General features: G+C 38.2%; 1 protein-coding gene across 1 annotated transcript; it reads left to right on the top strand.

Moving 5' to 3' along the window:
* The first annotated feature begins 150 nt into the window (after nt 1-150).
* Nucleotides 151-20886, top strand: LOC139715332 (metastasis-associated protein MTA3-like). The gene is made up of 19 exons (XM_071626909.1): nt 151-290; nt 2490-2557; nt 3475-3568; nt 4421-4608; nt 5425-5542; nt 7367-7469; nt 7835-7934; nt 9397-9585; nt 10271-10404; nt 11683-11819; nt 13755-13871; nt 14289-14392; nt 15122-15350; nt 16094-16237; nt 16549-16650; nt 17285-17338; nt 18527-18567; nt 19352-19437; nt 20721-20886. Exons 1-19 carry the CDS (start codon nt 263-265, stop codon nt 20884-20886), a joined length of 2202 nt encoding a protein of 733 aa, XP_071483010.1. The 5' UTR covers nt 151-262.
* Nucleotides 20887-22535: the final 1649 nt, after the last annotated feature.

The raw sequence follows: 22535 nt of genomic DNA, 5'->3' as shown, positions 1-22535 counted from the left end.
AGCGTGCTCCAAGCGAAACATATCCATCCGTGTGTACTGTATTTGTACGTGCTGCGGCGCATACAGTACTTTGTGTTTCCCAATTTTTTTTTCAGTTGTATAGCGCCCTCTGGTGTTAAACCGCGTTAACCAACTAGTTAAGTTCGACGTCGTCGAGGACGGAAATCGGACGAATGTGAGCGCCTCTGCGGTTTCCGCCGAAAAGAGACAGCTTTCTGCCGAAATTTAGCGTCGAAATATCTACGAGGGTGATCTTTTGGCCATGGCGGCCAACATGTACAGGGTTGGGGGTAAGTGCGTTCACGTAGAAAAGAGAGATATCGGTGAACTGTTTCACGTGCCAAACAAGCTAACCAGCCCGGTCACCATTTTGTTTCAACCAGGCAGTAGGAGCTGAACACAAAGAAGGGACGCGCTGTTTCCCAGCCACTTAAGGAAGATGTACTTGGTCAATACAGAGGAATTCATCACTAATTAGATACTGCTTTGACATATTAGTGAGATTTCTGATGAATATGTGTCTTTAGACCCTGTTTGCAGCCAGTTCGGAAACCAATTGAGCACTGCGCTTGAGCGCTTAATCCGTTAAACCTTTAAACTTATTAACTTTGTAATGAAATGAGCTGCAGCTTTCTAGTTTTCACCGCTTTGTAGACAATCACAAGTAGATGTAGAAAACACTACAAGTGAATATGTACAGATTATTTTTCCACTTGTACACACTTTACAAATTCTGCACATTTCGAATGCGAATGTTTCGACTGTATTCGACTCGAGAAGACATGGAATTCCATACCATTAGGGTGTGATGCTACTGATCTTGAACATTGACATTTTGGTGAATGAGTCACTATTCTTGTTGGTGCATTGGATAATTATAGACATTCTTACCTCTATAAGGAGGTTTTGCTGTTTGTACCACTAGATCCACAGCAGTACCACTACCACTGCCAGCGTTGTTGTGTGTGTGTGTGCAAAATAACTTAGAAAGTTGTGAACGGAATCAGATGAAACTTGCAGGAAAAGTTGATAATAACATAAGGAACAGATGATTTAATTTTGGTAGTGATCCAGGAATTTTTAATGAATTTTTGGAGGATTTTTTATCTTTTGGCAAATAGGGACAATGAACTTGGGAGTTCAACAAGCTGCGCGTATTTGAGGTTTGCATACGCGCACTAAAGAGCGTGCTCTGCTCAAGGCACCGCGCAACAGGAAGCTGTGAGGTAAACACAAGGCTTCTTTCATTGGGAAATTGGGCGATTTTCAGCATGCATGTTTGGATGGGAATCGTCAATATAGACCCAATATTTGTAAATAAATATTGATGTTGGAATAAAGCTGCTTGGCGGAGGACTGCACTCTCCAAGTGCTTTTTCCTCTCTTTTTTTTTTCTTAATTCATAGACCATCGAGAAGCATTCTAGAATGTTGGTTTCAAATTTCTGTGTGGACTGTACCATGGGAATCCCACACTCCCAGCAATGTGGTTTCCCTGTATAATTCTTCAGGCGAACAAGAGACAGTTTGGACAGATTTCACAGTGTCTCAAGACTCATATTGCCAAGCTTACAGTTAATGCATGATCATGATATAGAATTGCTATTTTTATTTATTTATTTAGTTTTATTTATTTATTTTTGCTATTCAGTTGAATTTAATTAGATGTGTATTGTGTTGAAGTAAGCTCTCGGCTCGTGAGGATCTGTTTCGAATGGCATTTGTGTTAAGGTCAATGTAGTTGATCTCAAATGGAGGTATTCTAAGATTTATTATATCATGTAATTCCTTTTTACTGTATTATTTGTGAATCCAGCAGGCACTTACAACAACTTAACTTTCATTTCTTCTACATTCAACTGCCTTTAATGCATAAGGGCAGTAAGTTCATTGTGAATATATGGCATGACTTCTTTGCAGTCATTCACAAGTCCATGTCCTTGAGCTGTTGATAATTTCGCTCATCTTGGTGTTTCTAAAATTGGTTTAAAAAAAGTATGAGTGCTTCTGCACTCTCTGTTTAAATAGTGTATTCACTATTAAACACCATTGTATGCTCGTTTTTTCTTGTTATTCCTCATAGTGATGTTACATGTGTTTAATGCTGAATCCGAGTAATTACTGTCAATCTTTGTTTTGTCACTGAAGTAATATTCCATGTCAGTTTATATGTACTTTTAGTTGATCTGTGACATTTTCAAATTTCAGGATCTGCTCTCTAGAACAAGGCAAAAAGAAAAAAAAAATATAAGAGAAACAGTAAAAAAGAGCATGCAGTCATGAGAAAGTACAAATATCCATGGGTCATTTTATATGAAAGCAATGACATGTGCAAGATTTATTAGTCAGACATCATATAAAAAAAGTGACTCATCCACTTGATTTTGTTCAGCACTCACATACCTGTTGCCTTAATTTTTCATTGCATTGGACACATTTTATGGCAATTTCTTATGCAGAAAAATGCCTACCTCTTCTTCTCTTGTGCAGATTATGTCTACTTTGAGACATCATCATCCCAGCCCTATCTCATTAGGAGGATTGAAGAGCTGAACAAGGTAATGTGTTTTAGACTCAGTTATGTGTGTACAGTTGAATGCAGGATGGGAATGAGTAATTGCTGGAGTGGGAAGCTCTTTGTGTGTTTCCTGTTTTTCATAAATTTGAATTTTATCTATTTTTTATTTTTTTTATTTTTTTGCATGGAGATTTGCTTTTCTTTATCTTTTTTTTTTTGGACACATCAAATTACCCATTCTGATACAGCAAAGGTTTTTATCACTTGATCTAAAGTGAGCACTTTGGTCATGATTACTATTGTACTTTACAAAATCTAATAACGCAGGTGGATCATCTTCCAAGAATTGATGTAGTCTCATAGAACTATATTGTGCCAAAGTCTTATATCTAGAAATGTATTATTTTGATTGTCCACTTTACACTAGGATATTACACTAGAAGTTGGGAACAAGGGCGATAAATGAAAGTAATTTGATTGATCATTCTTTGTGCAAGGATATTTTGAATTGTAACTATGTATGAGTTTGATATACTCCACATTTCAATTTGAAATTTGAAGAATGAAGTGAAATTGGATTATAAGTGGTAATATTCCTGTCATTTTATAATGTGTGAAACCTTTCATGTCTTTCTTTGAGATGTGTGTGCAGAGTGTGATGGTGTTGGTGATAATGATAAATTTGAGGCTGATTACTGTAAAACATGATATATTCGCGGCACGAAATTTTCGCGAATTGGAGCCGACGGCCTTTTTCGTGGCAAGAAATTTTCGCGAATTTCCTCTTGCGTTCAATGCATATAGTATAGATAAGACATTTCGCGTGCATTTTAATTTCGCGAATCTTGGCGCTGGCGAAATTCGCGAAATTAAAATGCACGCGAACATTTCTCGTTTTACAGTATTAAAGATCAGTGGTATTAATGAGATATTCATCTTGCCATACTGTGTCAACAGACTGCCAGTGGGAATGTGGAGGCCAAGGTTGTATGTTTCTATCGCCGTCGTGACATTCCAAACTCACTCATTCAGCTGGCTGACAAACATGCAAGTAAGATGCTCCCAAGTTTGAAAAGTTGAACACCCCGGATTTGAGGAATAGAAAGGCCTTTTGGCTTTAAAAGTGATTTTAATTGATTGTTTTATTAGTATATGCAACATGAAATACAGTGCACTATGACTTAATTGTGACCTATCGAAAGTGATTTCCTCTGTTCTGTGTTCCAGCTTGACTTAAAAAAAAAGAAAGATAATAAAATAAAAAGTATGTTGCTTCCAGTTCTTCTTCCCTCCAATGTGTTGTTGCTTAGAACATCATGTATTCTGTGTTTCCTTGTTATCCTTCTGTCTATCTATCCATCTTTCAGTGTTTGCATGTTCCTCATTGCTGTGATAAGTGAAAAACAGCTGAGATAACCTAAAGTGAGCATGTATGACATGCATAAGATGTACTATGAGATGTTGACTCATGAGTTCAAAGGTCAAAAGTCACAAGATGCCAATTCAAAAGCAAAGTTGCAAACTGCTAAAGTAAAGCAACTTTAAATTCAGGTTGATTTGTGGTGGCATACAACTAACCAATTCCGCAATGTCAAGTGACACATGCCTGTAATTTCGAGAAACACTGGATGGTACTGGGTTCAAGATAACCTGTCGCAGAATGATGGTGAAAATGGTGAATAATGAACATATACATTGTATATTTGCATGTAATTCTATATTGAGTCATGTTTAGAGGGCAGTGGTAACTTTCACTTTTTATTAGTTTGCTTATGAATGACTCTTCATGGAGATGATTTGTGTAGTTTTATGGTCGAAGTTATTACCTTGATATCAGTGATGCCAATGCATCACACTTTTATCAATGAGATATCAGTGATACCAATGTCATCCCATGTTTCAGTGACCGTGGAGGAGGAGCAGGAGGAGGCTCTAGAGGAGTTGAACGAGAAGCAGCGCCATCAGCTGAAGCACCGAGAGCTCTTCCTCTCGAGACAGCTTGAAACCCTTCCTGCCACTCACATCAGGGGGAAGTGCACTGTCACACTTCTCAATGAGACCGAGAGCCTCCTGTCATACCTCTCAAAAGAGGTAAGATTGTACCTACCAAAAGAAATACAGTAATCACTACATGGGTATACACCACTTAGATAGCCCTTTCAACAAAAGCATTGGAATACAAACATCACTTTGATTAACATGTACACAATCAAGTTATGAGCATTTTGATAATAAAGGGTATGTAACTCATTTGCACCTGTTTCAAATCAATTTTCTGAAGTGAGCAGACAGCAGCCTTTTTAGTCATAATCACCTGTTGTGATTATTTTTTTTAACAGAAAACAATCGTTTGAATGTCAAGCATTAACTTTTCCACATTTTGTTGCAGAAACAGCTTCTTATAGCACTTCTTAAAATTACTGATTTTTCTAGATACCTCTTCAAGGTCTGTTATAAAGTAAGTGGTGTTTGATGATTGTACGAATTTACTGTATAAGACACAAGTGGTTTGCTCTCAGTAGAAATGCATTGGTTAATGAAGACTTACATCTGTACGTAGAAAAATTCATGTGAAGTCACTCAGAGTATTTCCTATAAAGCCATACTGGTGTAATACTCTTGTTCTGGGAAGTTGACCAAGAAATTATGCAATAGCTGCTATTTCCTCCTCCGAGGATGAAGAAGGCATACAGTGGTTTCCTGTATCCATATTCATGTAATGTTGTTTCCATCTTTGTGTTTTTGTGTGTGTTGGTGTGTGTGTGTGAGAGAGGTACACGTGTACTGGTACTTTCTACTGGCCTTTTCATGGTTTAGAGTACATTGAAGTGTATATCTAGGTAGGAAAGGATATGGATCCCTACTATTACTAATGCTGCATCTTCCAATCTGATGCTTCTATTTCAGGATGCATTCTTTTACTCACTGGTGTACGACCCCCAGCAGAAGACGCTGCTGGCCGACAAGGGAGAGATTAGAGTTGGGTCTCGCTACCAGGCTGATATTACCCCCATGCTAAAAGAGGGTGAGCTTTTAACAGGGCATCTTTTTAATCTTTTTGCATCACCCATATGCAGAGAGAGGGTAAACTTTATGGAAAGCATCAATGTCTACCCTGATGGTGACATTACCTTTGTGAGCTGTAAGAAAATAGGCTTTTAAATTGACAAACGTCTGTTCACTTCATAGATCTGTCTATGGTAGATATTGCTTTGTAATTATATCTGGTGTACTTTATTTTGATGCAGGCCATGATTAGTATGGTATGACAAACCCTGCGTTCACACTAGGTCATGCATTGCAGGGAAAGTTCAGCACCACAGGACTTTCCCTCCAAAATCATAGTGTGGATGCTCACCGGGATTTCTCCCTTTATTCCCGTGAAGCAAGTCAGGTCGGGGGACAAAATTTGGAGGGGACATTTATCTTGGGCCATAATTGATGGTGCCCAGCTGTGTTCATCAAATGTGCGCATGCACAGAAACTGGTGTCAAGTGGCAGGGCTCTCGTCAAACCTCGATTGCCCCAGCTGCTTGGGGACCGTCGAAATAGCAGCGTGGATGGTCAGTCATAAAAAGAGATGAGACATCTCTTGACTGTCCTCATGATGTAGGGTCCAGTGTGAACGCAGGGTTACATTACTGGTAGTCTGCTTCATTGTAAATGAAGTAAGAGACTGTCAGATTTTTTTTGTGCGTAAAGTATGAAACAACTCACAGACATGTACACATTCTTTTGATAGTGCTATATATCTAGCATGTGTTTTTCCCCACAGATTTTTTTCAACAGATATCCTGTGCATTACTTCAAGCATGTTACAAAATAATAATAATGATAATAACTTAACCCTAAAAAGACTGGGGAAGGGGGCCTAAAAGGCCCCCCCCCCCCTTCACATTTTGTGCAATTACTCGGCAACGCGCTTTGCTTACACCGCAACGCTCTATTACTTTTTTCTTTTGAGTTTCCCGCACATTTTGACACCAAATTTGTGACGCCCGGGGTTATGGTTCTGATGTTATGTAACTTTTTGTATGTGCACATCGGACTGAAAATGGCTCCCAAATGTGACTTTGTGTACAAAGTGAATGCAAATTGATATTTTTCACATGGTTCATATGAATATGCTTATTTTTACTCTCAATGGCTGAAATCAATTTGTTTTAGCAGTATTGTTCTTCAAAAAACGTCTGACAAATTTTGCTGAAAAAAAAGACAAAAACAAAAGGTCAAAAAACAAAGAAATACATAAGAAATTCATAAAACAATTAAATACATAAGAAATTAATTTTGATACCTAATTTTTTTTCCAAGAACATTGGCTAAGAATGCCACAAAGAGTATTTGGACCAAAAATGTGCACTTTTGGAACTTTATTTACTGATTTATTGCAAAAAGTCTGATTTTTGCATAAATTAGCATAATTAATTGATATAAAATAAAAGAAGACTATTTTGAGAAATCTAAGTATGTGATCTTGTAGAATACGTCGCACACTACCGTTGTGCAAATTTTCGCAGTGATCGCGTGATCCACGGCCGAGTCTTTCCAGCTACCAAAATACCCCAGTCTTTTTAGGGTTAAAGTGAGCCCATAGAATGTCAGGCATTCGCCATCAAATTGACTTTCAGGAGAAGCAAGATTGATCAAGTGGTATAGACACAACATAATTTTCTCTGCTGCTGCTTAGGGATAACAATTTGGGAAACAACAGATTGTCAAATTTCCCTCCTTGATGAGCATTATTCTGTTTTGCACCTGTTCAGCTTATTTATGGAATCTGTTTCTTCCATGTGTATTGTAAATGTAATGCTGATGTCATGTCTGCGTTAATATGTCAATGCTTCAGAGGAAAGTGACGAGCGTGACTTATCAAAGCTGGAGGATATTATCTGGAACCCGGAACACAGCATGAATGACAGGCATATTGACCAATTCCTTGTTCTGGCAAGGTAAGGGACAAGAATCTCTGATCCTTGTGCATCCATGCAGGTGCACATGATTTTGTGTGTACACTGTTTGAAGAAAATGATACCCTTGTGTGAAAACCAAAAATTACAGGCACATGCAGTGATATATAAACAGTATTGTCTTCAGTGACAAAGTACAATGTTTGTATTGGATTTAGATATTCCTAATCCATATGTTGTATTAAAGCCCTGCCCTTTATCACTTTATCCTTATTTGATTGTTTGTAACAAGTAAAAAAATTACTGAGCATTCCTTCCTGATTTATATTCATGTTTTGTCTGAGTGTATGTGACTGCTCTTTGACCCACACTGAAAACATTGCATCCTCAATCTATGTATATGTTAGGTCTGTTGGAACATTTGGTCGGGCTCTGGATTGCAGTAGCTCCATTCGCCAACCAAGTCTGCACATGAGTGCTGCAGCAGCATCCAGGGATATCACACTGGTATGTTACATCCCCTTTGGTTTTATTTCCCTTATTTAAGAGTGTTTCATGTTTAGGTCTTCTTGGAAATTGAAGCTCTTGTTCATCGGAATTGAATTGTCACTTAAACTTATAAAAACCTGTCTAAATAGAATGTGAATATCCTCAACTGAGAAACTTCAACCATATCTTTCATGTTGTAGAACCCATGTATGATCAGTGACTAGTCGTCTAATGAACCTTACCATGTGAAATTTGACTTTATAGCCTTTTAACCTTATTTGCCTAAATGGCTAGTGTTTGTTTTTACCCATTTCAGTGTTATTGCTTTTATCTCTCCTTCATTGTAAGATTGTTAGCATTTGCAAGGTTATGACTTACCAGTAAATATTGTGTCTTTTTAATGGAGAACGACGCCCAAATATCCTATATGTGAATTCATGGAATGCAGCAATATTTAGTAGATCAGCATCAGCAAAGTTTGAGGAAGATCAGACAATCCATTCAAAAGTTATGAATTTTTAAAGTTTTGGTACAGCCACCACTAGGTAAGAAGATTACAACACTTTGTGACATCATGTATGGCCAGCGATCTAAAGAAAATAAATTTCACTGTTATAGCATAATGAAAGATCACTTGACTTACCTCTTTCAGAAACCAGGGGGAATTATATTACCCTTATTAAACATAGGTCAGCAACAAGTCGAGGGAATGTGCACTATTCATTAAAGGACAAGTCCACCTTCATGTACATGTGGATTGAGTGAATGCAACAATATTAGTAGAACACATCAGTGAAAGTTTGGGGAAAATCGGACAATCTGTTCAAAAGCTATGAATTTTTTAAGTATCTGCGCAGTCACTGCTGGAAGAGAAGACTACAGTACTACAGTGTATGATGTCACATGCGTACAACAATATAAGGAAAATAAAAAGAGAATTTCACAAAACTTTACTTTTTGAATAAAGTGCACATTTCTTCAACTTGTTCCTGAAATATATTAAGGGTAATATTATTCCCCCTGCCTTCTGAAAGAGAGAAGTCGAGTATTCTTCTATTATGCGAGAAAAGTGAAAATATGTTGAATTTTCTTTATTCTTTCTTTATATCGTACACATGTGACATCACAAGCTATAGTAGTCTTCTCATCCAGCTGTTACTGAGCAGAAACTTTAAAAATTCATAACTTTTGAACGGATTGTCCAATTTTCCTCAAACTCTCACTGATGTGTTCTACTAATTTTGCTGCATTCACTCAACCCACTTGTACATGTAGGTGAACTTGTCCTTTAAAAAAATTCCAGTAAATATCAAGCTAAATGCTCTGAAATCATTACAGGGAGAGTGCAAAAATGTTGTTTCTTCCGACTGGTTTTGATAGCATCAAAACTTTCAATAGGACACATGGTTTACCATTGCACCTTTGTGCAGGATAATTTGATTGGGTTTCTTTGTCCCTTTTCTTCCCTCGCCACATTCAGTTCCATGCCATGGATGTACTGCACCAGCAAGGCTATGACTTGTCCAAAGCTATGGCCATTTTAGTGCCAACTGGTGGGCCAGTTATCTGCCGTGATCAGCTAGAAGAGTGGTCGGCATCAGAGGCAAACCTCTTTGAGGAAGCCCTGGAGAAATACGGCAAAGACTTCAATGACATCAGACAGGACTTTGTGAGTTTTCTATCAGAGGCTTCTGCCGAGAATAATTCTCTCCTTCATATGTGCTTTGCATTTGTGTTTGTATCTGTGTGTGTGTGAAATGTCTTGATGATGTTGTATATTATTGGTGTGAAATACAATAGCATTTAATCTCATCCTTCAAGTTATGTGTTTGTCACAGGAAAGTAATCCATGTTGTTTCAATGAGATGAGAAGAAATCAATATGATGAGAAGGGAGCAAATATTTATGCTTGTGGTTGTTGTGCTTAAGGCCTTAGAGTAGCAACAGTAGGCCAAAACTCTCTTGACCTCATCCATTTTATTTCATGTGCAGTTAAAAGAGCCATTACCCTGTTGGCATGTTGGGATTTTTTAGAACATGCTTCCTGCAAAGAAGAAGTCTGCACCTCATGAACAACAAGGGGGAATTTAGGACACCGTAACATGTCCAAACCACCCTTTCTTTGCACTAAAATTGATGAAATATGGTTTCTGTGCATGATATATCATAATAAATTGTCTGCAGAAAAACAGAATTATACATTATTGCAGTCTTCACCTTGATCTGTTGGAGCATGTTGTAACATGGTGGGACAAAATGTATGTGTTCTATAGGTATAAACTGGAGAGAAAGAGAGAGAGAAAATATTGGAGGATGGAAATCACTAATTGTCACGTTATGTTGTTATCTTGTAGCTGCCCTGGAAATCTCTCAAGAGCATTGTGGAGTATTACTACATGTGGAAGACTACAGACCGATATGTCCAGCAGAAGCGCTTGAAGGCTGCCGAGGCAGAGAGCAAGCTGAAACAAGTTTATATACCAACATAGTAAGCCACTTTGATATCTTAATATTGCATTTCTTATGTAGAAACGTTTTTACATACCAACATAGTAAGCCACTTGTCAAAACATAACATCATGTTTCCTGCCAAAATGAGGATATATGTATACAAACATAGTGAGTAACTTCGAGGCTAGATTTGATATTTCCATGCCAGAAACAAATAGAGATATTAACAGAATAAGACAACTGTAAAGCATGATGGTGTATTCCTTTCCAACACACTGTGTGTATTAGCTTCAAATAAACTGGCATCATCATGCATTCTAATCATTAGTTTTACTGCAGTATGCTCCACTTTGCGTAATCCCATGACAAGCTGTGACTGAAGCATATGCAGTATACTCACATTTTATAAACATTTGGCTGGATTAATGTTTTCTCGCTGAAGACATATTCCTATGTCAGTTATATCAAAATTAAGAACAGGCAACGAGTAGATAACAAAGAAGTCTGATTGTTTACATGCTGATAGTAAAAGTTTCCAGTCAATGTCTTGAAAGTCTCCCATTTAAACAGCAAAGACATATTCAAGATGTCAGATGAGGAGCCCCTGTGTGAAACTTTGCTCTGTTTAGGGTGGGTAAATACTGCACTGGTGTTACATTTTGATGGCAGTGCCAATAGCAAGATTCTTATGCAATATGCTAAACTTTTAATTAATGTGTACTAGATGTTGCTGGTTTGCTTTTATGTGTTCATCTTTATCAAGGATGAATTAATGTTGTTTTTATTAAGGTATTCATGTCCAAAAGTGGTTTGGATATTGTAAGAGCAATGTTGAAAAAAAAAAAACGACAAAGAAAATGAGAATGATGAGGCTCATAAACTAAAAGTACATACTGCATTCAAGCACTGAAATGTGGCCATATATTTTATGAGACTGACAGTAACAGCATGTGCAGCATACAGTCAACTGATGTGTGTGTTGGTCATTAAATTTTTTGTCAGTTTTCCAAAGATTTTGTCTCACAGTGCAGTGTGTAGCATGGCCAATGTCACATGCCGGCTTTCTGCTAGATCACAATGATCTGTACAGCCAGTGGATTAGAGAAACATTGTTGTTTTATTTGTATTGTCGTATTTATTTATTTACCAATATTTATAAGAATAAACCTTCATTTGCTCTCTGGGACATCATTATTAGACTATGGCAGAAAAGTTGATATGTACTTATTTCACTCTCATTACTTTTTTTTTTTTTAAAGCAAAACTGTTGGTTTAAAATATAAAGCAATGTCAAATGTTGTGATTCTCCCTGTAGTAACAAGCCAAACCCAAACCAAATCAACATGGCCACCAACCTTGGGAACAGACCTGCTGGCCTGACAGCAGGGGGTAATCCCCTAGGGCAGGGACCACCCCTACAGCCAGGAGCCAGAGCTTGTGAAAGCTGTCACGGTGAGTTCCTTGCCAATGCTATGTCTTCTGTGCAGAATTGGGGTTCTTGAATGTATGAAAAAAATTTACAGAGCTTCAGGATTAGTCAAGTCTTTCTGTTGAAATGGAAATGCTTTTTTATGCCTCCGCAACGAAGTGGCCGGAGGCATTATGTTTTCGGGTCGTCCGTCCGTCCGTCCGTACGTCCGTCCGTCCCGTTTTGTTTTTGTCGATATCTCAAGAACCGTGTGGTGGTTTTACATCAAACTTGGTATGAGGGTATATCCTTGGGGGATAATACTTTGTGTGGATTTTAGGGTCACAGGGTCAAAGGTCAAAGGTCACAGGTTATTTTGTGAAAAAAAAAAAGAAATTTCATGTTTTTCTCCATATCTCGCAAATGGTTCAAGGTATCTTCATGGAACTTAGTATATATGCTTGTACCGATGGGCAGTGATTACCTAGGGAAGTTGGGGGTCATGGGTCAAAGGTCATGGGGTCAAAGGTCGAGGTCAACTCCTCAAAATATCACTACTTTCCTTAAAATGCAATATGCCGGAAGGTTTTGTTTTTTTTTAACTTGATGTATGGCATGTATTACCCAATATATATTTTTGGGGAAGTTTCTTGCCTAAAGGTCAAAGGTCAAAAGGTAAAAGGTCAAGTGAAAGTGCTAAATTGCACTTTTTCCTCCATATCTCGAAAGTAACTCAAGGTATCATCATGAAACTTACATATTTATGCATGTTCAACCTAACAGTGATTCTCTTTGGAACTGTGAGGTCAAAGGTCAAAGACCAGGTTTAGATAATGCTATTTTCCCATTTGATACTGAAATTATACTTTTTCTCAATACCTTGAAAATTACTCAATGCATAAACTTATAAAAGGGTCAAAAGTCAAGTAAAAATCATCAATTCCCCAAATACCTGCACTCTTACATTTTAATCATTCATCCAATTGAACCTAGTTCTAGGAAAGTGAACATTCAGCACATTTGTGTCAAACCTGTCATTTTAATATTTTGCCAATTGTGTGAAACTGTCATCACACATTGTCAAGACATTGTACTATAGACCTATTAGGAGAACCATGCATTATGGCGGAGGCATATCAGTAGCCGTAGCGATATATCTAGTTTTTTCATCATTTTTTTTACCTTTGTTTGAAATGATACTGAATGTGTTAGTACTGCCCTTATATAAATGTTTGCAAACTGTTGCAAAGTGTCTGGACTATAGATTTGAATGACATCCCCTGTTAGTAAAAGATGCTATCGTGTATACAAGTATGTACATTTGTTCGAGATTGTTCCATTTGTGTTAAGATAATAAATTACTGACATCAATGGCTCAGTGTAGATGTACTGGTAAGCAAATTCACTTTGAGCAGAAATTAGAAAGTGGGCTTTGTCTTTTCTTCATAGTATAGTATGAAAGCATTATTTTCACATCATGATATGCGTCAAATTGCACTTTCATTTTGTGAGGGAAAAAAAAATTATCTTTGTACTAGTCATGCATTGAAATTTGAGCATATTGCAAGCTCTAAATGTGAGAATATCGTGGAATTGTATGTGCGTGGAGTGCGTATCACGAGCACGTAGCCTGCAATATTTCATATTTTATTTCCCTAGGGGGTAGTATATGCTGCTTACATTTGATGTTCTATCTCATGTTTGGCACACAAATCTTATAGGTATCGATGGTAGTCTAATGTTTCTCAAGTTTTGAACATGTTTGATTACATTTTATTTCAAACATGTCGCCAATTCTTGCGGATGTTGCATAGCATATTGCTGGCTTTTGAGGATATTGCACAAGAATTCAAGTATGTTGCAGTGACATGCTCAAACCCCTTGTAGACCACCTTGAATGCCATCAGAGTGTAATGATTCATGAATCCATTATCATACATATATAAGTTGACAAAATGTTTTTTATGTTATACACACAGCAAGCACCTCTTACCAGTGGTACTCCTGGGGTCCAGCTAACATGCAGTGCCGACTTTGCGCCACATGTTGGGTTTACTGGAAAAAATGTGGTGGTTTGAAAATGCCTACAAGACTTGGTGAGAATTTCATTGTCATTCTTTAACAGTGATGATCAAATGACAATTGCTAATGTCACTTATATAACGTTTGCACGTGGAAAGGCTACTGACATGACTACTCTTTAGTGTGCATTTGTGTAGCAGTTTGATTTGAATATCAGTTTTTAATTACCATACTTGGCTTTTCATTCGCATATTGTCAGTGATTACTTTAGTGTCAAACAGAAGTTGATTCAAAAGTTGTACTGAATTGAACCTGTTTTCTGGAACAATGGGACATCTTAAAGGTCTGCTTTGTTTTGTATATTTTGCTCCATTACACTTGTGTGAAGTAAATAGTTCTTCTATATTTTTGATGTGTATACTGTGGAGATGTTGATGTAAATGCTGGAATAGTTATCAGAATGTTATCATGCTATGCCTACCACTGCCCAGACGGAGAACGTCCTGGCAACCTGAGGAACCGTACAGAGCGCCCTCCCATGCCCCTGTCAGGCATGCATCGTCCATTCTGCTGCACAATCAGTGGATGTGGCAAGGTGAGTGACAGCGCAAAGTTACAGTCTCTGTTTGAGATTTGGAACACATTGCATAGTCAGACAATATTTATCATACTTATTAAATGAATAAATATTTTTCCCATTTGAGGGTTGAATGTTGGTTCAATTTCCACATTGTCAATGATCGCACAGTGATGTTGCATTGGTTGGTTCATCAGACTCAACATATTTTCAAGCTCTAGAGGACAGTTAAGTGATCAGGTATGGGACAAAATCTGGTAAAAGTCAGGGTCAAAGGTTTTGGTCAGCTTCTGAAATGCCGAATTCAAATGTAACTTTTATTTAATTTTCAGAAGTCGATGTATCCATGTGTAAATACAGGGAAAATCATATTTTGACATTTTATAGTGAATGTTGGCTATGGTTGTACCCTTAGGATACTGTATGGTAATTGAAGGCATATTAAGCATGATTGTCAAAAGGCCCTGTTTCCTTTTTTTTTCACAGCACCAAATTTCAGCAGTTGCTTCATAAAATCAGCATGTACATATTGTAACTTTAGACTTCCCTAAATCATGTGATATTTCATTTACTCTGATAATATTCCAAAAATGGCTATAGCATGATAGGAACTTCAGCTGAATGGCTGAATGACTGAATGATCATTGTAAGCCTTCAATCTATGCACCACATTGATTCCAAGGTGAATGCAAAGAAGTTTCGTTATGTTTTGTTATCACATGCCACAAAATTTTGAACATGTGACAGGAATTCAAGCTGAAGGCACACCTGGCTCGCCACTGCCAGACGGTGCATGGGCTGACCATCCGGACCAGCAACCCCAGAGCCCTGAGCCTGAAGACAAGGCAGGCCTTCATGCTGGTCACCACACCCCTCACACGCCTCTCTCGGTTCCTGTGCACCAGCATGCTCAACCTACCTCATGTTGCCAGGTCACCCTTTGACCCCATCAACGTCGCTGCTGTCAAACAGGAATGTAAGTCCTTGCCAAGTCTTCCAGTGTAAAGGGCGAAGTCTGAACCAAGCTTAAGTTGACTTTGATAAATAACAGTGATGTCAAACAAATTATTAAAACTAGAAGAACACTCATATAGAGAGCAGACCTTCCACCCAATTTTTATTATACATGCATGCTGAAAATCGCCCAATTTCCCAATACAATTGTACTAGTAATAGAAGTCTTTTGTTTACGTCATCAGCTTGCAGCTATGCGGCGCCTTGCCTGAGCAGAGAATGCGCTTTAAAGAGCGCGTATGCAAACCTCAAATACATGCAACTTGAACTCCCAGCTTCATTGACCTTATCTGCAAAAAGATAAAAAAATCCTTCAAAAATCCATTAAAATTCCCGGATCCCTACCAAAATTTAATAATCTCTTCCATGTGTCATTATCAAGTTTTCCTGCAAGTTTCCTTCAAATCTGTTCACAACTTTTTGAGTTATTTTGCAAACAGACAAACCAATACCGATGATCATTTAACCTCCTCCTTCCTTGGTGGAGGTAAAAAAAGAAATTTTGATAAGAGATTTGGAACAGTAATATCTGCCATTTTGACATATGAAAACTTAATGAGGTCTTTATGTCATTGCCTAATAACTCGTGTATTGGTCAATACAAAAAAAGTATATCTTGTGTCAATTCTTTGTAATGATTGATTGTTTATTTTCCAGACATTGATGTGCACTTTAAACTCCATTCTGCTTTTTTTTCCATCTCAGGCCAAAACCAGCTTGCGGCCGGGGTGCCTCCTAAGCTGCCAAAACTCAAGAAGAAGGTCTGGCCAAGAGTGGACGTTGTCATGTCCAAGCTGGACACCTCAGCATCATCATCAGATACATCACAGCCCAAGAAATCTGCCCCTGGTGTGTAGAAACTTGTGTATCGCTAAAATAGCCTATACTAGCATATGATGCACAAAACAGTGCACATAGTTTTACTTTTACATTTCATGCTATATGTGATAAAGTAAAGAAAAACGGATATCTTGTAGAAAATCAGTTGCCTGTATCCATCTTTTTTTCTTTCCAAAAACTTCTCAAGAAAGAGAAAGTGATTACACTGAAAAAGGAGAATATTGCTAGTCATCAGTTATACCTATGTTAATTGCTTGTTTCATTTCCAAACTCTATCATACTCATTCTTCTGCCGATATTTGGTTGCCTTCTGTATGCAGAGAGACCTACACCAAACGGAAATGTGCGCCCTACACCCAGTAACCCAGTGGGAACAATCGCCCCGACACTCATCAAAAAGAGACCTGCTGAAGACAATGGAGGTAAGTGGCGTATAGATCTTGATTGCTGTGAGAGTCATCGTGCAGGTCTTTGATCCAAGATAATTTTTTACACATCTTATGGCCTAAGGTGGAGTAGAGTGTTATATCATGTAAGGTAGAATCAGTTAGACTGTAGGATTTGCACTCTCATCCATGTGATAAAACAGTGGCATGTTTGTTTGAATTATGGAACAAAGCACAGATACTGTGATGTGAAAACATTTAGAAAAATAATCAAGCTAAGGCACTGATAGTGTATCTTATTTGATTTCTGGAATGATAGCTGAGCAAAGCACAAGATCTCGCTAATCCCAGATCACTCATAGACCTGCGCAGTGGACATTTTCTTCCTGTGATTTTCTTTTTTTTTTTAATCTTGTATGGGCATATCATTGATCTTACTGTTTAGCATCTACCATAACTATACTGATTATTTCCACACTGACTGATAACTCTCATTAGAAACGTTGTGTGCATTTAAACAGCTTCATTATTGGTTTAGTATGTTCTGACATGTTTGAATTCAAGATGCCTTTTTTTTCCCCCCTATTCTCTGATGTAGCAATATATTCCATTCGATTTTCTCATACATGTCACCTATGTATATATTTCTGCCTCCTAACTTGGAACATAGCTGGACCCCAGACAAAGCGCACCACTGTCACGGCCCCTCGTCAGTACAGGAGAAGTGAGTCCATGTCTGGAAGACAGTCTTCTGTCAATCAAGTTCTCTTGTTTCTTTTCTTTGCCCCATTTGTTTTCTACATTGTTGCATTCTGATAATTTTGGGGTGGCCATAGAACTTATGAATATTTTATCTTGTAACGCAGTGAGATTGCATGCTTGCTGTCTCTAGCAAAGAGAGCTGCAAGCATGCACATCGTCAGTGTCAGGAAGATAGGGAGCATTCATTTTGCATGAAATTTGTCATTAAAATGTTTTCATTTGAAGGATATCAATCATTTGTAGGTGTATAACCTGAAAAATGCTGCAAAATATATTTTAAAGTTGTGATAGACTGAACATGTCATGTTGTTGCACAGGATGGAACTAGAAAAAAATAGTGAAAGTTAATAGAGGGACGACTTGCTATACGCCATGTTAAAGAGAGATATAATAGTGCTGAAAAAAAAAAAAAAAAAACTAGGCTAGTACACATATGCATCCATGCTAACAATAATGTAATTGTTGAAATTAGGTATGATGAGTAAAATGATAATGATGATAAAGAGTATTGCATTATCGGGGTCCAGTACTATTTTTACCAGTACTTTTCATTTCGGGTCATGAGTTTTGATAGCTATTTTATTAAGAAGTTCTGTTGGGGTAACTGTGTGGCCTAATGCGTATAAACTCTGCTTACTATTAAGAACATGTAGGAAAGAAGGTTTGTCTGCATACCTTAAAGGGGAAGGCTAGTAACTGATCAGTGGGAATCAGAGGAAATGCTGGGAGATTATTGTTCCCATCCTTATGGGATTCATTCAAGAGTTCATTGTATATCTGTTGTTGTGTGAAAATGATTTGCTTCAGAGTGGTCTCATATTCAAGTAATGTGCAGATTAATGCTCCGTCACTGACCAGGGACGCTAACCTGGAAGCATTAAACTGCACATTACTTGAATATGAGACCATTCTGAAGCAAATCATTTTCACACAACAATAGATATACAATGAACTCTTGAATGAATCCCATAAGGATTGGAACAATCATCTCCCAGGATTTCCACTGATTCCCACTGATCAGTTACTAGCCTTCCCCTTTAACTCTACTTGATCTGATTTCATCGGGACCACTCAGAGTAGTTAGCACCCCCAGTAGATTTCCCAAGAGTGCATACCAGGTCTTATGCTGTGCTTGTTTGATCTTTGACAGGTGAATACGGCGAAGATGGGAAGCTGCGAGAGGTGGGTCAGGTTGGTGCGACTCTTTCTTTGTTGTTCTACCAACAAATGAAGGATAAGCATATAGAGCACACTCAATTCCTTCATCAGCACTTCATCCAGCAGAAATTCTTTTGAATAATTTAGTCCACTCTTGATCCTCCCCGTCAGTTTAAAGTTTAAAGTTCTGAATTCATACAAGCCTTCATATTTTCAGTAGACATTTGCATAGCAGTTCACAGAAATTGATTGTGAAAGTTTCCATTTAAGTTTTGTCCTTCTGTGGTAATGTCGTTCCAATTTTCCTTTGGTGTAGACTGTTTTGATTGGATTTACTGTTTGATTTCTTTTTTTCTTTTTTTTATTCTCTGCTGGAATATCAGCCATACCAGTCCAAGGCTTTGTATGAAGAGCTGTTTTCTTGATGTTTTACATGTGTAAGCACCAAAGTGTTTTGAGAAGTCTAGTCCCATCAAGGATCAAGGATGATGATATGTGCTAGCTCATGTTTCATAACTTTGTTCCCTAAGAAAGAACATTGAGCCACTTTGCAGTCGCTCTCGTTAAGAGTTATATGAAATGCAGAAATTCCAAAACCAAAATTCCCAAGTTAAGAGATGTGCAAGACCTCTGTGCCTTGAAATTGCCCTCATTAAAGTGTGTTTTATTGTTATGAATTATTTGTCACAACATTGACTTCATCGTAGGAGCTACTGTGATAGAGCAATGCATATATACCATTGATGAAAGTTGTGGCGTGCAGTTTTGTAAACGCTTTTTGGAAATTTGGTTTGTTTGGTTTTTTTTCTGCTTGCAGGGTGACCCTCTGTCCAGGAAGAAACGTCCCATCAGCTGGATGGATGCTCCTGATGATGTTTTCTTCCATGCTGATTCTAATACCAGGTAAGATGGCTCTAACCAACAGCTGTGACAGATACAGACATTTTACTTTTGTTTGCATGTGTACACTGCAGTTTTCTCACTACTTGTTCAGTTCAGCCTGTATGCTGTTCACACTCTTTAAAGTGTTTCAAATCCTCTGTTGAAAGGAAATGAAACATGGAAGATAAAGAGTATAATTGCACGATAGTCATTAATTGTGATGAACTACCATTATGATAACTCTAATAATTTTAGTTCAGTCTTTATTAAAATATATCAGATGAAAAAGAAGGGATTAGATTGGGATGCGAACCTGTCGCATACTTCTTGTCATACAGTGACATTAGCCGGGTTCACACGTACACCAATTAGCGGGATACAAATCTCGAGATTTGCATCGCGATCGTCATCCCGAGTTTTTTGCACGTGTGGACAGAAAAAACCCGAAAATTAGCGGGATAAGCATCGCGATGCTAATCCCAAGAAATCTTGCGCTGGTTCCTCAATTAGCGGGATAATTGGCCGCGCGCTGGTACGTGTGAACGGTCGGGATTAGAATCTCGAGTTTTTATATCCCATCATGCTATGTGCACATCACAACAGCGAGGCCTCTGCGAAGAGGTCCTTCACCTCTTTGGAGCACAACAACAACAGCGCGCGAACCACACCACTGACGCATAAAAGACAATGGACAAAGGTAAGTGCGCGCAGGCAGTGATAGAGAAGGGCGCTGTGTGACCCAGTTTGCAGGCTTTGCTGTTATCTCTATCGGCAATTAGCGGGATAATTTGGTACGTGTGGACGCTCGCCAAATTAGCGGGATACCGATCGCGATCGCTATCCCGCTAATTTGGTACGTGTGGACGCTCGCAAAAAAACTCGGGATGAGCATCGCGATCGTCATCCCGCTAATTTGTACGTGTGAACCCGGCTAATATCATGATAGACCTAACAAACAGACACAAAAAATGTAGTCTTTGTGTTGTTTTCAGTCAAGATTGGGGAAATGATGCTGCACCTCAACATTTTGCGAATTCACCATGAAACATGGTTCATTCTCTCAAGGTATGAGAAGCTATTGCAATTCAAAAGATGAGTGTAGCAGAGAAATGTATCAATGTGTCGTGTCAATTATGAGTCCATACATCAATTATGAGTCCAAAATGTTCATTATTTTGAACATACATGTTCAAAATGATGTTGAACTATAGTATGCAGCTCTTAAATATGCAGTGGATACTGGTGAGTTGTGTAGCTTCTCATGGATGCGTAATCCAGGGATTTGTTCCTGTCTCTTCAAGCAGGAAGTTGAGGAAACAGCTGAGTGTGCAGGCCCAGCGCCGCCTGGCTCGCCGTCCATGGACCATGGCTGTACGACCTTTGAACCCTGGCGTCCTGTCCCAGCAAGTCCAGATGGCCAAGTCGCCCTCGGTGCGGCCTCCAGTGGACCCCATCGTCATTGACGACTGAACCACGGCTCACTTTTCCTTGTCCCCGCCCACCTCTGTGAGGTTCGAATGTTGTCGGGCAATCTGACAAAATACTTGAAACAAGAGTATGACAAAGCTTCATCTGGATGAAGATAGTAATTTTTTCTATAGTGTTAATAAATTCTGGACACTATGTATGGAGAATTTCAACATTAGACAGAAAAAGAAAAAGAAAAATTAGCATTAACTACATGTACTGGCACTGGCATAATCTAGGAAACTGATTGCTAATCAGAGTTATAGTGTTTGTCTGATGGTACTTTTTTCTTTATTTTTTCTTTCTTTCTTTCTCTCTTTTTCTTTTTTGGTACTACCCAGTCAAACCTACTATCTCCACATAACACAGAAATTCCAGTTGTGCTGAGTGTATTAATAACCAGAGGCTCCTGTAGAGAGATGTTTAGAACATGATGTATACTATGTCAGTGAGAGAAAGGTTGCACGGGTATTTGACACGCCATTGTAGACAATTGTAAACAGCTATAACAGCCCCAGCTGAAACATACCTCTTTTTGGCTATGAGGCCTTTATACTGGCATTGTAAAACAGGGGTATCTAAGGCAGTACACAGTTATGACACATTTTCATATGAACTCATCTTTGTTATTTTTATCAGTAGTTGATTTATCATTTCAAGTTACATGGCAGACTGGTTTTTAAAAAAAAAGAAGAAATAAAGTAAAAGATCATTCGATATCCCAGGAGGCAAATTAGTTTTAAAAAAAGGAAAAAGAAAAAGAGATAATTGCCCTTACTGGAAAATGACTAGCCCTCAAACATTGCACATATTTCATAAAACTCTAATGCCCCCATCACTACCATGAGAATAATGTTTACTGGTTCATGATCTCTTAGCAAACTTGAGCCGATAATATATATAATTTGTATCATAATACTTCTCCCCCCCCCCCCAAAGTTTAATTGCCCAAATAATAATCTTAGTTTACATCGGGCAAATTCACTCACAATTTTAGCACACGTTGGTACATTGACAGCAAGTGCTTGTAAGTGCCACCATGTATAAGGACGATTGCAGTTAAGACTTGAGTCCACAAGCCTTCCACTCTAATCCCAGCCTGGTGAATCTTATACCATGTGACCATTGATAAGATCAAATACTGCTGCTTCACACACCTTGGGACTGTGTTTGTGGAAGGTAACTTATTGGAGTCTTCCGAGGTTCTCTAGCTCTTAATTACCTCATGAGGGAATGAAAAGTACCATCCATTTCCATCGTATTCCAAACATTGCCAAGATAAATGTAAGGACAGTGATGGCCGCCGCCCTATTGGCACCAGCCCACATTACCTATTTGTGAATCCTTTGATGGAATGCATTGTTTGTTATGAATACATTACTTTGTTAAGCCAAGGTCTGTCGACCCAGAATGCTGTAATATCTTGTATGTGTACATGTTACTCACTTATTGCCTGTAGTGTCCGGAAAAGCAAGGATTAAAAAAAAAAATGTTTTCATTCATTTTTTACCTGTATGGTTGAATAATGTCCAATGGCTACAGAAATATATATCTCTCTCTTTCATTCATGTACTATGTTCAGAAAGACATGAATGTAACCTTCAGAAGAATCCAGCATCTCCACATGTGCAAGTGACAAGATGGGATTTATG

The sequence above is a fragment of the Diadema antillarum genome, unplaced genomic scaffold, assembly GCF_040938485.1.
Source record: "Diadema antillarum isolate AM-2024a unplaced genomic scaffold, OU_Dant_1.0 scf00000046, whole genome shotgun sequence".
Classification (NCBI taxonomy): Eukaryota; Metazoa; Echinodermata; class Echinoidea; order Diadematoida; family Diadematidae; genus Diadema; species Diadema antillarum.
The sequence above is the reverse complement of the archived record's forward strand: the minus strand, read 5'-3'. Positions and strand labels throughout refer to the sequence as shown.